Source organism: Micropterus salmoides, unplaced genomic scaffold (genome assembly GCF_014851395.1).
Source record: "Micropterus salmoides isolate LMB-PRFRI ecotype aquatic unplaced genomic scaffold, ASM1485139v1 Ms_hic_scaffold_18, whole genome shotgun sequence".
Taxonomy (NCBI): Eukaryota; Metazoa; Chordata; class Actinopteri; order Centrarchiformes; family Centrarchidae; genus Micropterus; species Micropterus salmoides.
In genome coordinates this window covers 25,611,158-25,623,964 of record NW_024040928.1, presented here as the reverse complement: position 1 = coordinate 25,623,964, position 12,807 = coordinate 25,611,158, and the positions used below count along the sequence as shown (strand labels likewise).

General features: G+C 39.4%; 1 protein-coding gene across 1 annotated transcript in view; it reads right to left on the bottom strand.

Moving 5' to 3' along the window:
* galnt14 (UDP-N-acetyl-alpha-D-galactosamine:polypeptide N-acetylgalactosaminyltransferase 14 (GalNAc-T14)) overlaps positions 1-12,807 on the bottom strand; it is a 168,052-nt gene that overhangs the window by 36,464 nt on the left and 118,781 nt on the right. Inside the window, exons 6-7 of the mRNA XM_038726536.1 lie at positions 6,622-6,743; positions 137-224 (exon numbers count right to left, since the gene is read on the bottom strand). Coding sequence (XP_038582464.1) covers positions 137-224; positions 6,622-6,743 — 210 coding nt within the window. The remainder of the gene's footprint in view (positions 1-136; positions 225-6,621; positions 6,744-12,807) is intronic.

Sequence of the window (12,807 nt, the reverse complement as noted above, 5' to 3'; positions counted from 1 at the left end):
GAATAGGTTCATGAACTCATCACGAAGGGTCTCCTTCATAAATCTGGAAGCCTAAAGAGTTTCTCTCTGTCATCAAAAGACTCCATGAATGTGCCTCTGAGCCATTTTATATGTGTGGATAGAAGAATTTCCATACCTCCACGGAGATCAGCGGACGCTGCCACGTAGGCAAAAGTGTCCATGTTAATGATGTCGATGACCGGGCTGACCACACGGGTTGGGTCCTGCACACAAACACAAAAAAAAAACACACACACACGCATTCACATTAGGTTAGGGCAATAAAGCAAATAAATATAGGTGTAGTGGCAGAAAAAAAATTAGAAGGGAGAAAAAAGAAACCAGAGCAAATGGCAGAAAGGAAAAAAACCAGGGACAAAAAGAGAAAACAACCGAGAAGGTGAATGTGTTCCTGTGTGCAGACCATCAAATTTCAATGCAATGACTTCATTTTTCTGTCTAATGTGTGTGCATGTGTGTGTGAAAGAGGCTGTATATTCCAAGGTCATTATATTGCACCACATTAAAAGGAATTTCAGTCACTCTGCACCAGTCATGCACACAGCACATTATGCGAGGTGAGAGTGACCTCTACCTCTTCTCACTTAGTTCAGTTCCATTTTTTTCCACTTTACTGGCATTAGTGTGAGAATGTTGAGCCATATGAAAATAATAAATACTGAAAACTTTTCCAACTAGAAGGACAACTGGAGAGTGCCTCTCACAATGTTAACAAAAGGGAAAAATCATTTGTGTATCCGCCCCGTGATTTGAATCCACTCCAACATTTTAATGGGTTCTTCTTTGGCCCACCCTTCCACCAAGTTTCATGAAAATCGTGCCAGTAGTTTTTCCGCAATCCTGCCGACAAACAAACAAACAGCACCGAAAACATAACTCATTGGCGAAGGTAATGAAAGGAAAATTCATCTGAAAAAATAAATAGCATGCTGAATAGAGTCGATGAATGTAAGACCACAAGGACATTGGCGACATTCAGTACTTTTTCTTTCAAGAAGGTTTTCAGGTTTTTTAATTTGTATTAGTGTTAGGGAAATGCAGGGTAAGGAGACAAGCTCAGAACTGATATCTCAAGGACACTGAAGTCTTGACCCCACATTGGCCTGATAGGAAACAGCTGCAGGGCCCAGTAGATGTTCTGGTATAAAAACTGAAATTACTGTTGCTGGAAAAGAAACTCTGAGAATTCTTTAAACATACATGATAATTTGGGAAGTTCCTACTTTTATCCTGAACTACACACAATGCCTCACTGGGATCAGGGCGTCTTTGAAGTCTGGGTGACAGCAGGAGGCCAAACAAGCTAACAAACAAAGCTGGCCATGAATCATGTTATAGTGTAGTTTAAGGTCTAGAAAGTTCTGTTTTAAAGCCAAAAATCGCAGCACAAAGGTAGGTATTCAGTACATTAGGGGTATAGCATATTGTATGACATAAGATACCTGTGAAATGCTGTGAGAATGGTGTGATACTGAAGTTTGTTGAGCTCCTATGTGCTGCAGATGATGCGCTTGTCTCAAGCAACAAGAAAACTGTTAGCTGCTGACTCAGCTCTTCACTCTGCATCATGTGCCTGTATCAGCTTCACAGAACAAGACCAACAGTGTTGTAAATAATAACTCTAACACAATACCACTGTCAATTTCTAACTGACCCTAAAACCACAAGTTATAGTTTTTATATTTCTGTTTTTATAATAGTTAAACAAATGTGATATAATGTGTTAATTGGTGAACTTTTAAAAGGTGAAGTTTTAAACTTTGGGGAAAGAAAGAAAGCAAATTATATATTTCCCAAAATGTAAAACATGTCAATATGCATTTAATTACTTACTTAATAAATTACTGTTTGCAGGATCAAACCACATCAGCGGTGTAAAGGATGAAGAGGCTGGTGTGTTGACTTTATAAATGTATGTGGATAAGTGCAGATTTAATTAGATTACAAAAGCAATGCTTTATATTTGTGGCTGGTGGATATAACTCTACTCTTGTTTCCCAAAACTCAAGTTTACAGATTCATAATGTATTATTGTCTTTTGGGTATTATTGTCTTTACACTTCTTAAAGCAACTTGTTTTTGAAAAGTGCTCTACAAATAAAGATTATTATTATTATTATATTATTATAATGACTTACACATAACACAGAAAGCATACAAGTTAAAAAATATTAAATATCGACACCTATCACTTTCAGAAAATACGTTATTTTCCCATATCACTCCTTACTGTGTAATCGTCCATAAAGCGATGAGACTCCTTTGGATTTAGCTTAGTTATTGCCTCTTTAACCCTTAAACGTGTCCTAAACCCTTGTAAAAGTGAGAACTGGCAAAATGTCTGCACATGATTTCACTCATATTTCTGCCTTGATGGCACCATTTGCTCTTTACAAGGATAAAAGTACAACACACACACACACACACACACACACACACACACACACACACACACACACACACAAAACATGCCAGAGTTGAGGTCCCTGTTAAATCATGGAGTGTCCCTCTATTAGTTTGGTCAAACGGCTGGATGCGTCTTTAGCCAGTGATATTACAGAGCAGGTGGAGCGGTTCTGGACCATTAGCTGCAGGGTCAGTGCAAGGGGACGCAGGCTGCATCCCTCTACAGCTCCAACCACATTACAAAGCACTGCGTCTGCTTTAATAGCTGTTACGGTAATGACACTGTGCAGCACTCAGGGTGAAGCATTCGCGACATTACTGTTGTAATTGGATGATTGTTATTTTCAAATCGCTGGGGAGCAGTTTTTTAATTTCAGCCATTTCTTCTTTTTTTTTTTTACACCTGATTTGAAATGAGAACATTTGATGAGCAAGCTAAGAGGAAAACTGACCCCCCCCAAACATCCAGCATCATTCCTCATGCAGGTTTCTTGCATTCGTGCTGATTGTGGATTATATAGTTCTTTACTGAACATTATGCATTATGACCATAATCCAGCAGGATAAACTTTCAATTTACACATCCAAAGAACATAGAGGGGGTTGATGGTTTTAGGCTTTGGATTTTATTCCTTAATTTTATATTGAAAGAGCTGAAGAGGAGCAGAAGAGGTTGTTATCTGTTGTTGTTGTTGTTAGTTCATTATTGTTGGTCAGGACACTCTTGATAAAAAGATATTTAATCTCAGAGAGGCTTTCAATGGGGCTGGTTAAATGTGTTCAACTAAAGGAGAAGAAAAGAAAAAAAAAGATGTGAAGCAGTCAAAAATGAAAGATAAAATGTAAACTGATAATCTGCTAAGCAATTATCCTGATGTTGGCTTTGGTGTTTTGCTCTGAAGACTGCAGCAAACATCAAAAAGCAATGCCCATCAATCTAAAAACATAAGGAGCTCCACATTACACACTTTTATCTTTGGTTGTGTTTTTTCTATCTTGAGGCAGTGCCAGTGTATGTAGTTTAAGCTCATGGGCGCTCATTGGGTATGCCTTTCTCTGCACCCTCTGTGCCGTTGCAATTACTTGTGTTGTTCCTTTATTCTGTAAAGGAAGTTTGAGTTTCTGTAGGTGTCACTCTCTGTCTTTGTTCATTAAACCTTTGTTGCTAAGGTTAATTATCGCTATCTATCTTAATACAGGAAACATACCACTTGCTTACTCACTTGCCTCCCAGGAAAAGGGATACTAGGGATGCACCCATATATTTAACTTTTTAATGAGTTTGTTTTTTAGTTCTCACTTTTTATATCCTGTATAATGGAGGCAAATGATCCCACAATAAGAGTAGCGAATAAACAGTGTCAATAAATAAACCACAGTTACCATCATCTTTTGAAGATGACAAAGAGTGTGCATGTTCTTTAACAAATGTGCCACTTTATTGTCTTATTAACTGAACCCGCCATATAGTAAAATTAATAATCAATAGGTAAATGCTGCCTGGGTGTGGAGAACAGCAAACTTTAGAGTGATGGACATAGGTTGAATTAATCCTCCACAGAATAAATCAGCAAAGGAGAAGCGAAATTAATATTTACAGGATAAATTTATAGAAGATTTTCTTACTTTACATCACTCCTCTGACTATAAAATAAACATAAAACAGTCATTTGGCATGAAGTTTAAACAATGATTTGTTTAATAACATTCGACAACATAATTTTCCACGAGTTTTAGACAAAGAAGTGCTGTCGTTGAAACTGTAAAATATTTTTTTGTTTTTTAGCCAAAATGGCCCTGCAGGTTCTGCATGGTACACCAATGTCATTCAGAATATAGACAGTGAAATATAATGTATGAATGAAACCCAGTGAAAGCAAGTGGAACAGAACTTGGTTAACTTGGAAGTTGGGCAGGACTTTAGCTCTCTCTATCAGCGAGACAGACTATTATTATTTTGAAGGTAATAGAACTTTATGGTGGTGTGCAGTTCTGCTTCTGAGTGTGTTTGTTTACCTGGATCAATACCTCATACTTTTAAATCTTAATATATGACTACAAAGTGACTGGACAGACAGTGATGGATGACTCTCCTGCGCACACACACACGTAAACCGTGAGCATGAATATGGATGATTCTGGTAGCGGCACAATCAGATCAGGCTCTGCTGTGGTTTTACTTATTGATCGCTGCTCTATAGATGGAGATCAAAGGTCTTTAATAACAGCAAAACCAACTGTTGAATTGATGCATTGTAGAAAGAGGAGACAGGTGAGAATATGAACGATGGTAAGAAAAAAAGACGACAGTGTGTGGAGAGGAGCCAAATAAGGTGATAAAGAAAGAAAGAAAGAAAGAAAGAAAGAAAAGGTGGGGGAAGGTGTAAAGAGAGGACAGGAGAGAAGACAGATGATTGTAAAAGAAGAGACAAAGGGGAAAGGGAGGTGTAAACAGAGCAGAGGACATTTGAGGGAAATAAGAGATGGGTTGAGAAAACACAAGAGGAAGTGTGAGCAGAGAGGGAGGAAAATGAGAGGCGACAAGGGTGGATAAAAGGGAAAGAATAAAATGAGAGAAGAGAAGAAAGAGAGGAGATGAATAAAAGGAGGAGGTCACATGTAAGGAGGGAGGACCAGAGAGGATGACATATAGGCAAAAAGAAGACAAGAAAGGAGGAGAAGTGGTAGAAGAGAGCATGACAGGAGTAATAAAGAACAGACAGAGGTGGAGGATGTGCAAAGAAGAAAGGAGGGAAATGATTGTAGGAGAAGAGACATGGAGAGGAGCGGTAAAGAGCAATACAGGTTAGAGGACGTGAGAGGAGAGGACAGGAGGAAATGGCGAGAAAAAAGAGGAGAAGAAGTAGAGAAGTCAAAAGGGGAAGACGATGTGTAAGGGTATGGAAGGAGGGAAAGTGACAGGAAATGGCATGAAGTAAGTGTTGTAAGGTGAGGAGTTAAAAGGGAGAAAGAGTAAAAGTGTAGGAGATGAGAGAATAAAAGAGGAGAAAGGGGTGTTAGAGGATAGAAATGGAGAGGAGGCATAGGGGTAAATTACACTGTGGACGCTGGGGACATGTCCCCACCACTTTTTGAAATGGCTGATTTTGTCCCCATCACTTTTTAAAGAACATAATGTGTTAAAAATGTTCTGAAAAGTAGCTTGCTATGAGAAATGTTAACTAACAAGTGAAAATGCTACTTGAAAAGTTTTGTTTGCACAATAAAATAAACATGCAATGCAATTTATATATAGAAGAAAGAAATGTGCATTGTCCAAAAAAAAGGGAAACAGCTACTGATTGCTGCATTATATTACATTATATTTTTATATTTTGAATTGTCACCTGCCACCTGGATTTTGTTTCCCTTTATATAAATAAAAGCATTTCCATAAATCCCTGCAGAAAGTCTCCAGAATGCAGGAAATCATGTGATTAACGCTCAAAATCATATATTTCAGCATTGAATATTTCTTCAAAATAATGTTAAAATATATTCTCATCTTGTTCTTGTGAACCCAATATTGTCACACCCCTAATGTGAGCCGCTATGTCCCCACCACTTTTCAACACAAAGTGAAGCCCTTGAGAGGAGGCATCGAGAAAGCTAAGTGAGACCAAGGGAGGAAGGAAGAATTAGATGGTAAGAGAGACAAAGAGAAGTGGTATGGAGGGAAAGAATGAGGTAAAGGGAGAGACCTGAGAAAAGAGGAGAGGAAAGATGAAATGGACAAAAAGAGGAGGTATGAATATAGACAAACGGTGAGAGGAGGAGAAGAAGAAGGACGGAGGAGCAGGGGACAGAGAAAAAAGGAGGCGAGAGAAAAGGGAGGAGGAAATGACAAAGGGTAAAAAGTGGCATGAGGAGAAGAGGAGATGAAGAGGAAGAGAGGACGGAAGACAAACAGAGGAGAGAAGAGGGGAGGAGCGAGGTGAAGGAGAGAGTGCAGCACTTATTTCTTAATGCGAGGCAATCAGACCGACAGCTATTTTCTCTTATGGTGCTGTTTCAACTCGACCACTAGAGTCGTCTCTCTCTCTCTCTCTCTCTCGCTCACGCACACACACACACACTCTTCTTCAAGGTTAGACGTGTGAAAAGTGACCTGACTTGAATTATGATTTAATCGTGAAGCTCCACACACACACACACACACATTGCTGGTAGATGTCAGATTGCGTTGTTGTCTACCTGTTTGATCCTCTGCAGCAAGGGGGGCAGCCAGTCTTTGTTGACCTCACAGTGGCTGTCCAGGAAGGTAAGCACCCCGGCCCTCGCAGCGTCAGCCCCCCGCACTCTGGACCTGATCAGACCTGAACAGAAATATGGAAATAGTTTTTTGCTTCATACAGTTAAACCTTATCTATAATTGCAAACATGTATGCGCTTTATAAAGTTGGCAAAGTTGGCTAGCAGTTACAGTTCACCTCCTTTTTGTCGCTGTGGTCTCCACGTGTTTATTTGATGTAACATAGGTCACGTATCTTCAACCAAGTCCAGTTGCCCCTTGACTTTAACCTTTGTTGGATATGTCACGTAATGTCCGAAACGTAGGTCCGGTTGGGAAATTAAGTTTAAAATTGTCGTTTTGGGAGGCATGGACAAAAGGCTTGTAGGATATGCTCATATGAGTCGTACTTGGAGGTTGGTTAATTTGACCTATGTTGTCGTTTAGGACTTGTTGCCTCGTGAACTACTGTTGTCATTGACGAAGCAACTACTACAACATTTCTTAATCTGACCAGAGACTCAAGAGAAATGCCTCATGAAAGAGTCATACTGTGAATCACCATGTATAAGTAATATGCTTAATGTGTCGTTTGTTATTTCTGGTAAACAGAACAACATGTAGTGAAATGTAGACAGTGTCTAACATTATTTACGTTGCTTTTTGAGAAACATGAATAGAACAAACAGATTTGATTTTCATTTGACAACAAAGTGTTTTTTCAGAGAGGTTTTGAAAGGTCTCTGAAAGCCTGATTTTATATTGTCATAAGTAAAACATTTCATTTTTCTGCTAGTTTCTTAGCCGACTCCTACAGGATGTAACGAAGCATTTGATACTTCAGAATTCCCAATCTGATCTATACTGTATCAAACTCCAACAAGAAATTGTAGTCCTGTACAGGAACATATGTGATGTTTGTAATGAACACAATGAACCGCGTGTCTTGCAGACTGTGTTCAATCCACTATGATTTGGAAACAGCATGCAGCACATCAGTAAGAAGATTCTCTCTTATTTGCACAATGATATTTTATTGATTCTTATTTTCTAAGTAACAAACGAATGCAAAAAAATACATATCCATGGTTGTTATTGTATTTCTATTTAAGATATATTTTTTAATGATTGATGGAAATGAATGAATATTTACAAAATATAATTTACAAAAAACTTTTAAAACTAATACTAAAGTCCACCTCTGAATAGAAATCAACAATCTAATTGATAAATTTATCCTATAAAATTTTAAAGTTTACATGCAGCTGGTTTTGTGGAGGCTGACCTGAGGTGCTGGTTTAAATCATACTTCTGACAAGTAGTCGTGATTGTTGTTAACTTTCCCAGTGACTCTTCATCTCTAATACACTGCATACATACATACATACATACATACTTTAAAACCCGCACAGTATCCGTACAGTGCAGGCGCTCGGATACCGCTGATATCGAACATACAGCCTCAGAGCCGTCAGAGCTGCTCTCTGCTAAATTGAAATCCTCCACTTTGCCTGCTGAAATTGATTCTTTTCAGGGCGGCAGATCGGATAAGACAGTATATATTCAACTTTCACGCTCACGAGCTGTGACCATCAGTTACACACATACACACACACACACACTCCTCCATCCTCCTCCCACACACACAGACATATACACATCTGCAGGAGGACAGAATACCTTTAGGCACTGAAAGGGAATTGAACCCTTAACCTTGGCATTGTTAGTGCCTTGCTCTACCTATTGACATCCCCTATCCCTCGCTCGCTCGCTCCCTCGCTCTCTCACTCTCGCTTGCTCGCTCTCTCAGTCAGTCAGCAAAGAGGGAAATCGATGCAGGGCTCTTAGAGGCCCTGTCAGACATGGACACAACCTTTTAACAGGCCCATCACACTCTGCATGTGTGTGTGTGTGTGTGTGTGTGTGTGTGTGTGTGTGTGTGCACAAGAAGATAGGTTTGTGTGCATGAGTGTGAGAGAGAGAGAGCAGGAGTGAATGTTAGTGTCAGGAGGAGAAAATGTGTGTTGGCTGATTGTGGTTGTGTCGTAGACGGACAGACAGAGACAGATTGTGTGTGTGTGTGTGTGTGTGTGTAAATGGGCCTGTTAGGGAGGTCTCCCTGATGGGGGCCAGTGTTTTCTTCTATTTGGACTAAATGGTCTAATCAATACTCCCTGACATGGAGACGTACTCTTTGTGTGTGTGTGCGCCCTTTTGAATAAGTGTGTACACATGTGCAAGGCTGAGTGTGCAATACTGTGTTTGTGTGTGTGTGTGTGTGTGTGTGTGTGTGTGTGTGTTACTGTGACCGTGTGCGGGTCCATTGTGAGTGTGTGTGCCGGTGACATTGTACGAGGGGCTGTGAAGTTTCACGCTGCTCTGTTAGGCCGAGGCTCAGCCAATTAAAAATCCCATTTCATCCTCAATAAGGCTTTATTTTCTGGATGGATGGACACACACACGCACGCACACACACACACATACACACACACATAAACTGGACCCACATACAAGCAAGCTCACAGATACACGAGCATGCTCACACAAGTGGACACCCATTTACTCAAAAACACACGCACACACACACCACATATAGTGCAGGAGAGGCTGACTTTGTACAGGGGAGAGTGTTAATGTACATTAATAACTCATACATAATAATTGTCTCTACCTATCACAGCTATGTGTGTGTGTGTGTGTGTGTGTGTGTGTGTGTGTGTGTGTGTGTGTGCTATTGTACTATTGTATGTTTGTGAGGACATTTCAGACTGCATGTAGGGGCCGTGTTTGTTGAATTCTTCATTTAGGAAAATATTAAAATATTGTCAGGTGCAACCATCCTAATTCCGACGCTGGAAAGATGTCCTGTCAATATTGTTTAACAATCCATCAAGCACTTATCATATAACCCATTTACACCTGGTATTAAAATGTGTTTTTGGTTATCGGATTGCAATTGGAAGTACAGCTATAAATGCACTCAAGATGTATTAAGGATAGATTGTGATCCGATTATCCAGATCACCTCTGGAGGTGGTCAGAGACGCATTCTGACCACATTGAACACAAGTGTAAATGCAGTGAACCTTGAAATTAAGTGTGTCCCTACAGTTTTGTGCATGAACGCGCCTAAAGAGCGCCATTCATTGAACATGCTCATGTTTCTGGTGAACGTGAACTCATGCACTGTTGAGTCAACTCAATATAAACTACTAAAATTTCAGAAGCTGTACACATTATATAGAAAGTTATTGCAAAGAAACGATGCCAGCCTGAAGTTAAGTTTCAGTTTCTGGCCAAGCTATTACATCGGTGCAGAGAGAGGGTCATACAAACACATAAAAAGGCTTGTGCCAAACAAACACAAATAATCTCTACATTTGTAAGCTAGCCAGGGCATCTGTACACTTAATGCATTGGCTGTTTGTGGCAAATAAATATATATTTTTATTATTTATCCATATATAAAGCAATCGGAATCTACCCTTTAGATTAGGGTTAGGTTCATGTTAGGGTAAGAAACAGGAATGCATTATGTCTATGGGGGTCCTCACAAGTATATGAGTACTAACTGTATGTGTGCGTCTGTGTCAGAGAAGATATACAGTATCGGCGTGGTTTGTTTTTATGGGCATTAAAAAGACAATCAAGTCAGAAGGCCTAAAGTCATAAACTATTAACTACCCGAACTGATGAACCTTGCCTCTGTGTGTGTGTGTGTGTGTGTCTGTGTGTGTCAGTGTGTGATCAGCATGACTGCTATAATGAAATCCTTCAGTGACAGCATGTAGGACAAGTGTCCCTGTTGTTAAAGACAGAGAGGCAGACAGAGAGGTGGGTGAGAGAGAAAGGGAACGACTATAAAATATAAGAATGAACGAAAGAAAGTGGGAAGGAAGACAAGACAAAACAAGAGACACATTGCTGAAGCAAGTCTGTGCAGTAACATTCACCGTGCCAAAATCAAGAATTTTAGAAGTGGTTTCTCAAAGTTTTCTACTTTAGTTTGCCACCAGTGAGGGTGGTGCAACGAGACTGTCTGTCAGTTCAGAGTTCAGAGCGGTAACGCAATCTGAACCATCCAGAGGAGATGATGCTCAAATGAAAAAGTGTAGGTGTGTTGTGTTCGCACTCATACTGTAGATCTTGTTCACAATGGTATCTTTGAACTTTGAAAGCCAAGACCTGATTAAACCTTTGTGTTGCAATTATATACAGTATAAAAGATAGGTACATAGTGAATGTTGACTTGTATGAATAAGTTGCGCTAACAGGGTCCTGTAGTTACCGTGCTGTCAGAAAGTTTGTAACAGTGTGATGCATGTTCTATAAATAAATCTCAAAATATTTCAGGTGTCATTTGCATCTTTCAGAAGGAGAGCTTTTAAAAAGGCAGTACCAGTGGGGTTTCATGTTTTATCCACATCATACACGGTGGGAAAAAAAGGGCCATGTCGTCAAAGGTGGAGACTTCAACCAGTTTCAGACAGAGGAGAAATGGATTTCCGATCTCAAACTAAATCTACAGAAGGACTTTATCTGCCGTGTTAACTGTGACTTCTCCACACATCTTTACTTTTTATTCAGGTTTGGTTCCATTTCCTCTCTGGTCCTCTATCTTCTCCCCTGCTGCTGTACCTCATACTCAGGCTACCACATTCACTGCAGCTAACTTTTCTTTTTAGTTTTTAAACCTCTTACTGTTAATTAATTTGGTCTAGATTCACGTAAATCAAACCCATTTTAAATAAAATTTCCATGGTTCTCTCTGATATGCTATTTATCCTGTTTATTTGGTTGTTGTTGTTGGTTACACAAAAAACCCTGGCACTAAGCTCTTTAAGTGCCACTGTTGTTGTCTTTGGTTAAATACAGATACATTCATTTAGAACTGCAATCAAACACATAACCATAAGTGCCCAGTTATACAGTCCGGTTACTAAAAGTTAATCCACACCTTCCAGCCAATCAGAATACAGTATTCTCAGTGGCAATGGTACAAAGTATATTAGTTTAGTTATTGGTTACTGGTACTCTCCTATTGGGGCTGCTTCTCCACATACATATATTTAAACTATCATGAAAAAATATAGTCCACTGCTGGCCACTGCATTATCTGGTGACAATAGCCTAAGAATAATGAATATAAAGATTACTGTGAATGCATAAAACTTTCTCTGCTACATCTTCTTATAGTTCTGAATTAATTGACAACACTGTCCGAAAAAGATCACAGGTGCCTCTGAAAAGACACCACCTGTTTTAAATTGAGTCCTGAGCACCAAACATCAGTTTCAGCTCCTTGAAGCTACATCAAGAATCATCTGCGGTGGAATAATAAGAACCTTTTTTGGACCCTAACGATGCGTTTAGTTCCCAAAAATTATCATGACCCCATCACATTGTCAAGCTGTCATGTTAATTTGTGTACTGCATTCATATGTATTCTATATATAAAAGCATGGAGGCAGCTCCAAATGGATTATATAGAAAATGATAAGCATAGCCATGACGCATGACTGTATTAACCATTCAAATGAGGAGCACCATCCATATTTGGAGTGATTGAGGTCATTTATAATTTTGCCAAGTTATTTATGAATGTTACACTTTTCTGGCATTTTACATAGAAGTCAAATTTCAGGTTGTGGTCTTGCTTTCTGGAATGTTTGGTTTCAGCTCATGGAAGACATTTTTTTCTTAAATAAAATTTCGTAAATGACAGTCCGCCATCTCTCTCTGCCTCTCTGGGCTCTATTTCAGTAGCAGCTCCTGTCACTTCAATTCACCTCAGTTCTGCTCTTCCATATGTAGCAAGAGATGAATGAATCAATTTCACTTCACTCACTGACTGACCGTCTGTCTGTGAGCGTGTGTGTTTATATATGGAAATGTTTAGGCAAGGGAATGAAAAGGCCAGAGGTTTTTCATTTACCCTGAGCCAATGTTTTCAACACAGACACACACACACACACACACTAAAATACCTTTTATACAGACATGCACACATACAGTTTACAGCTGACAAATGTATGCAGAGACACGCATATACAAAAGCAGTGTGGATAATTAAACATGCAAATAGACTCACAGTCACACGCGTAGGAAAAGCTAATGCAAATTCTCTCAAACACATATGCAAACAAAGA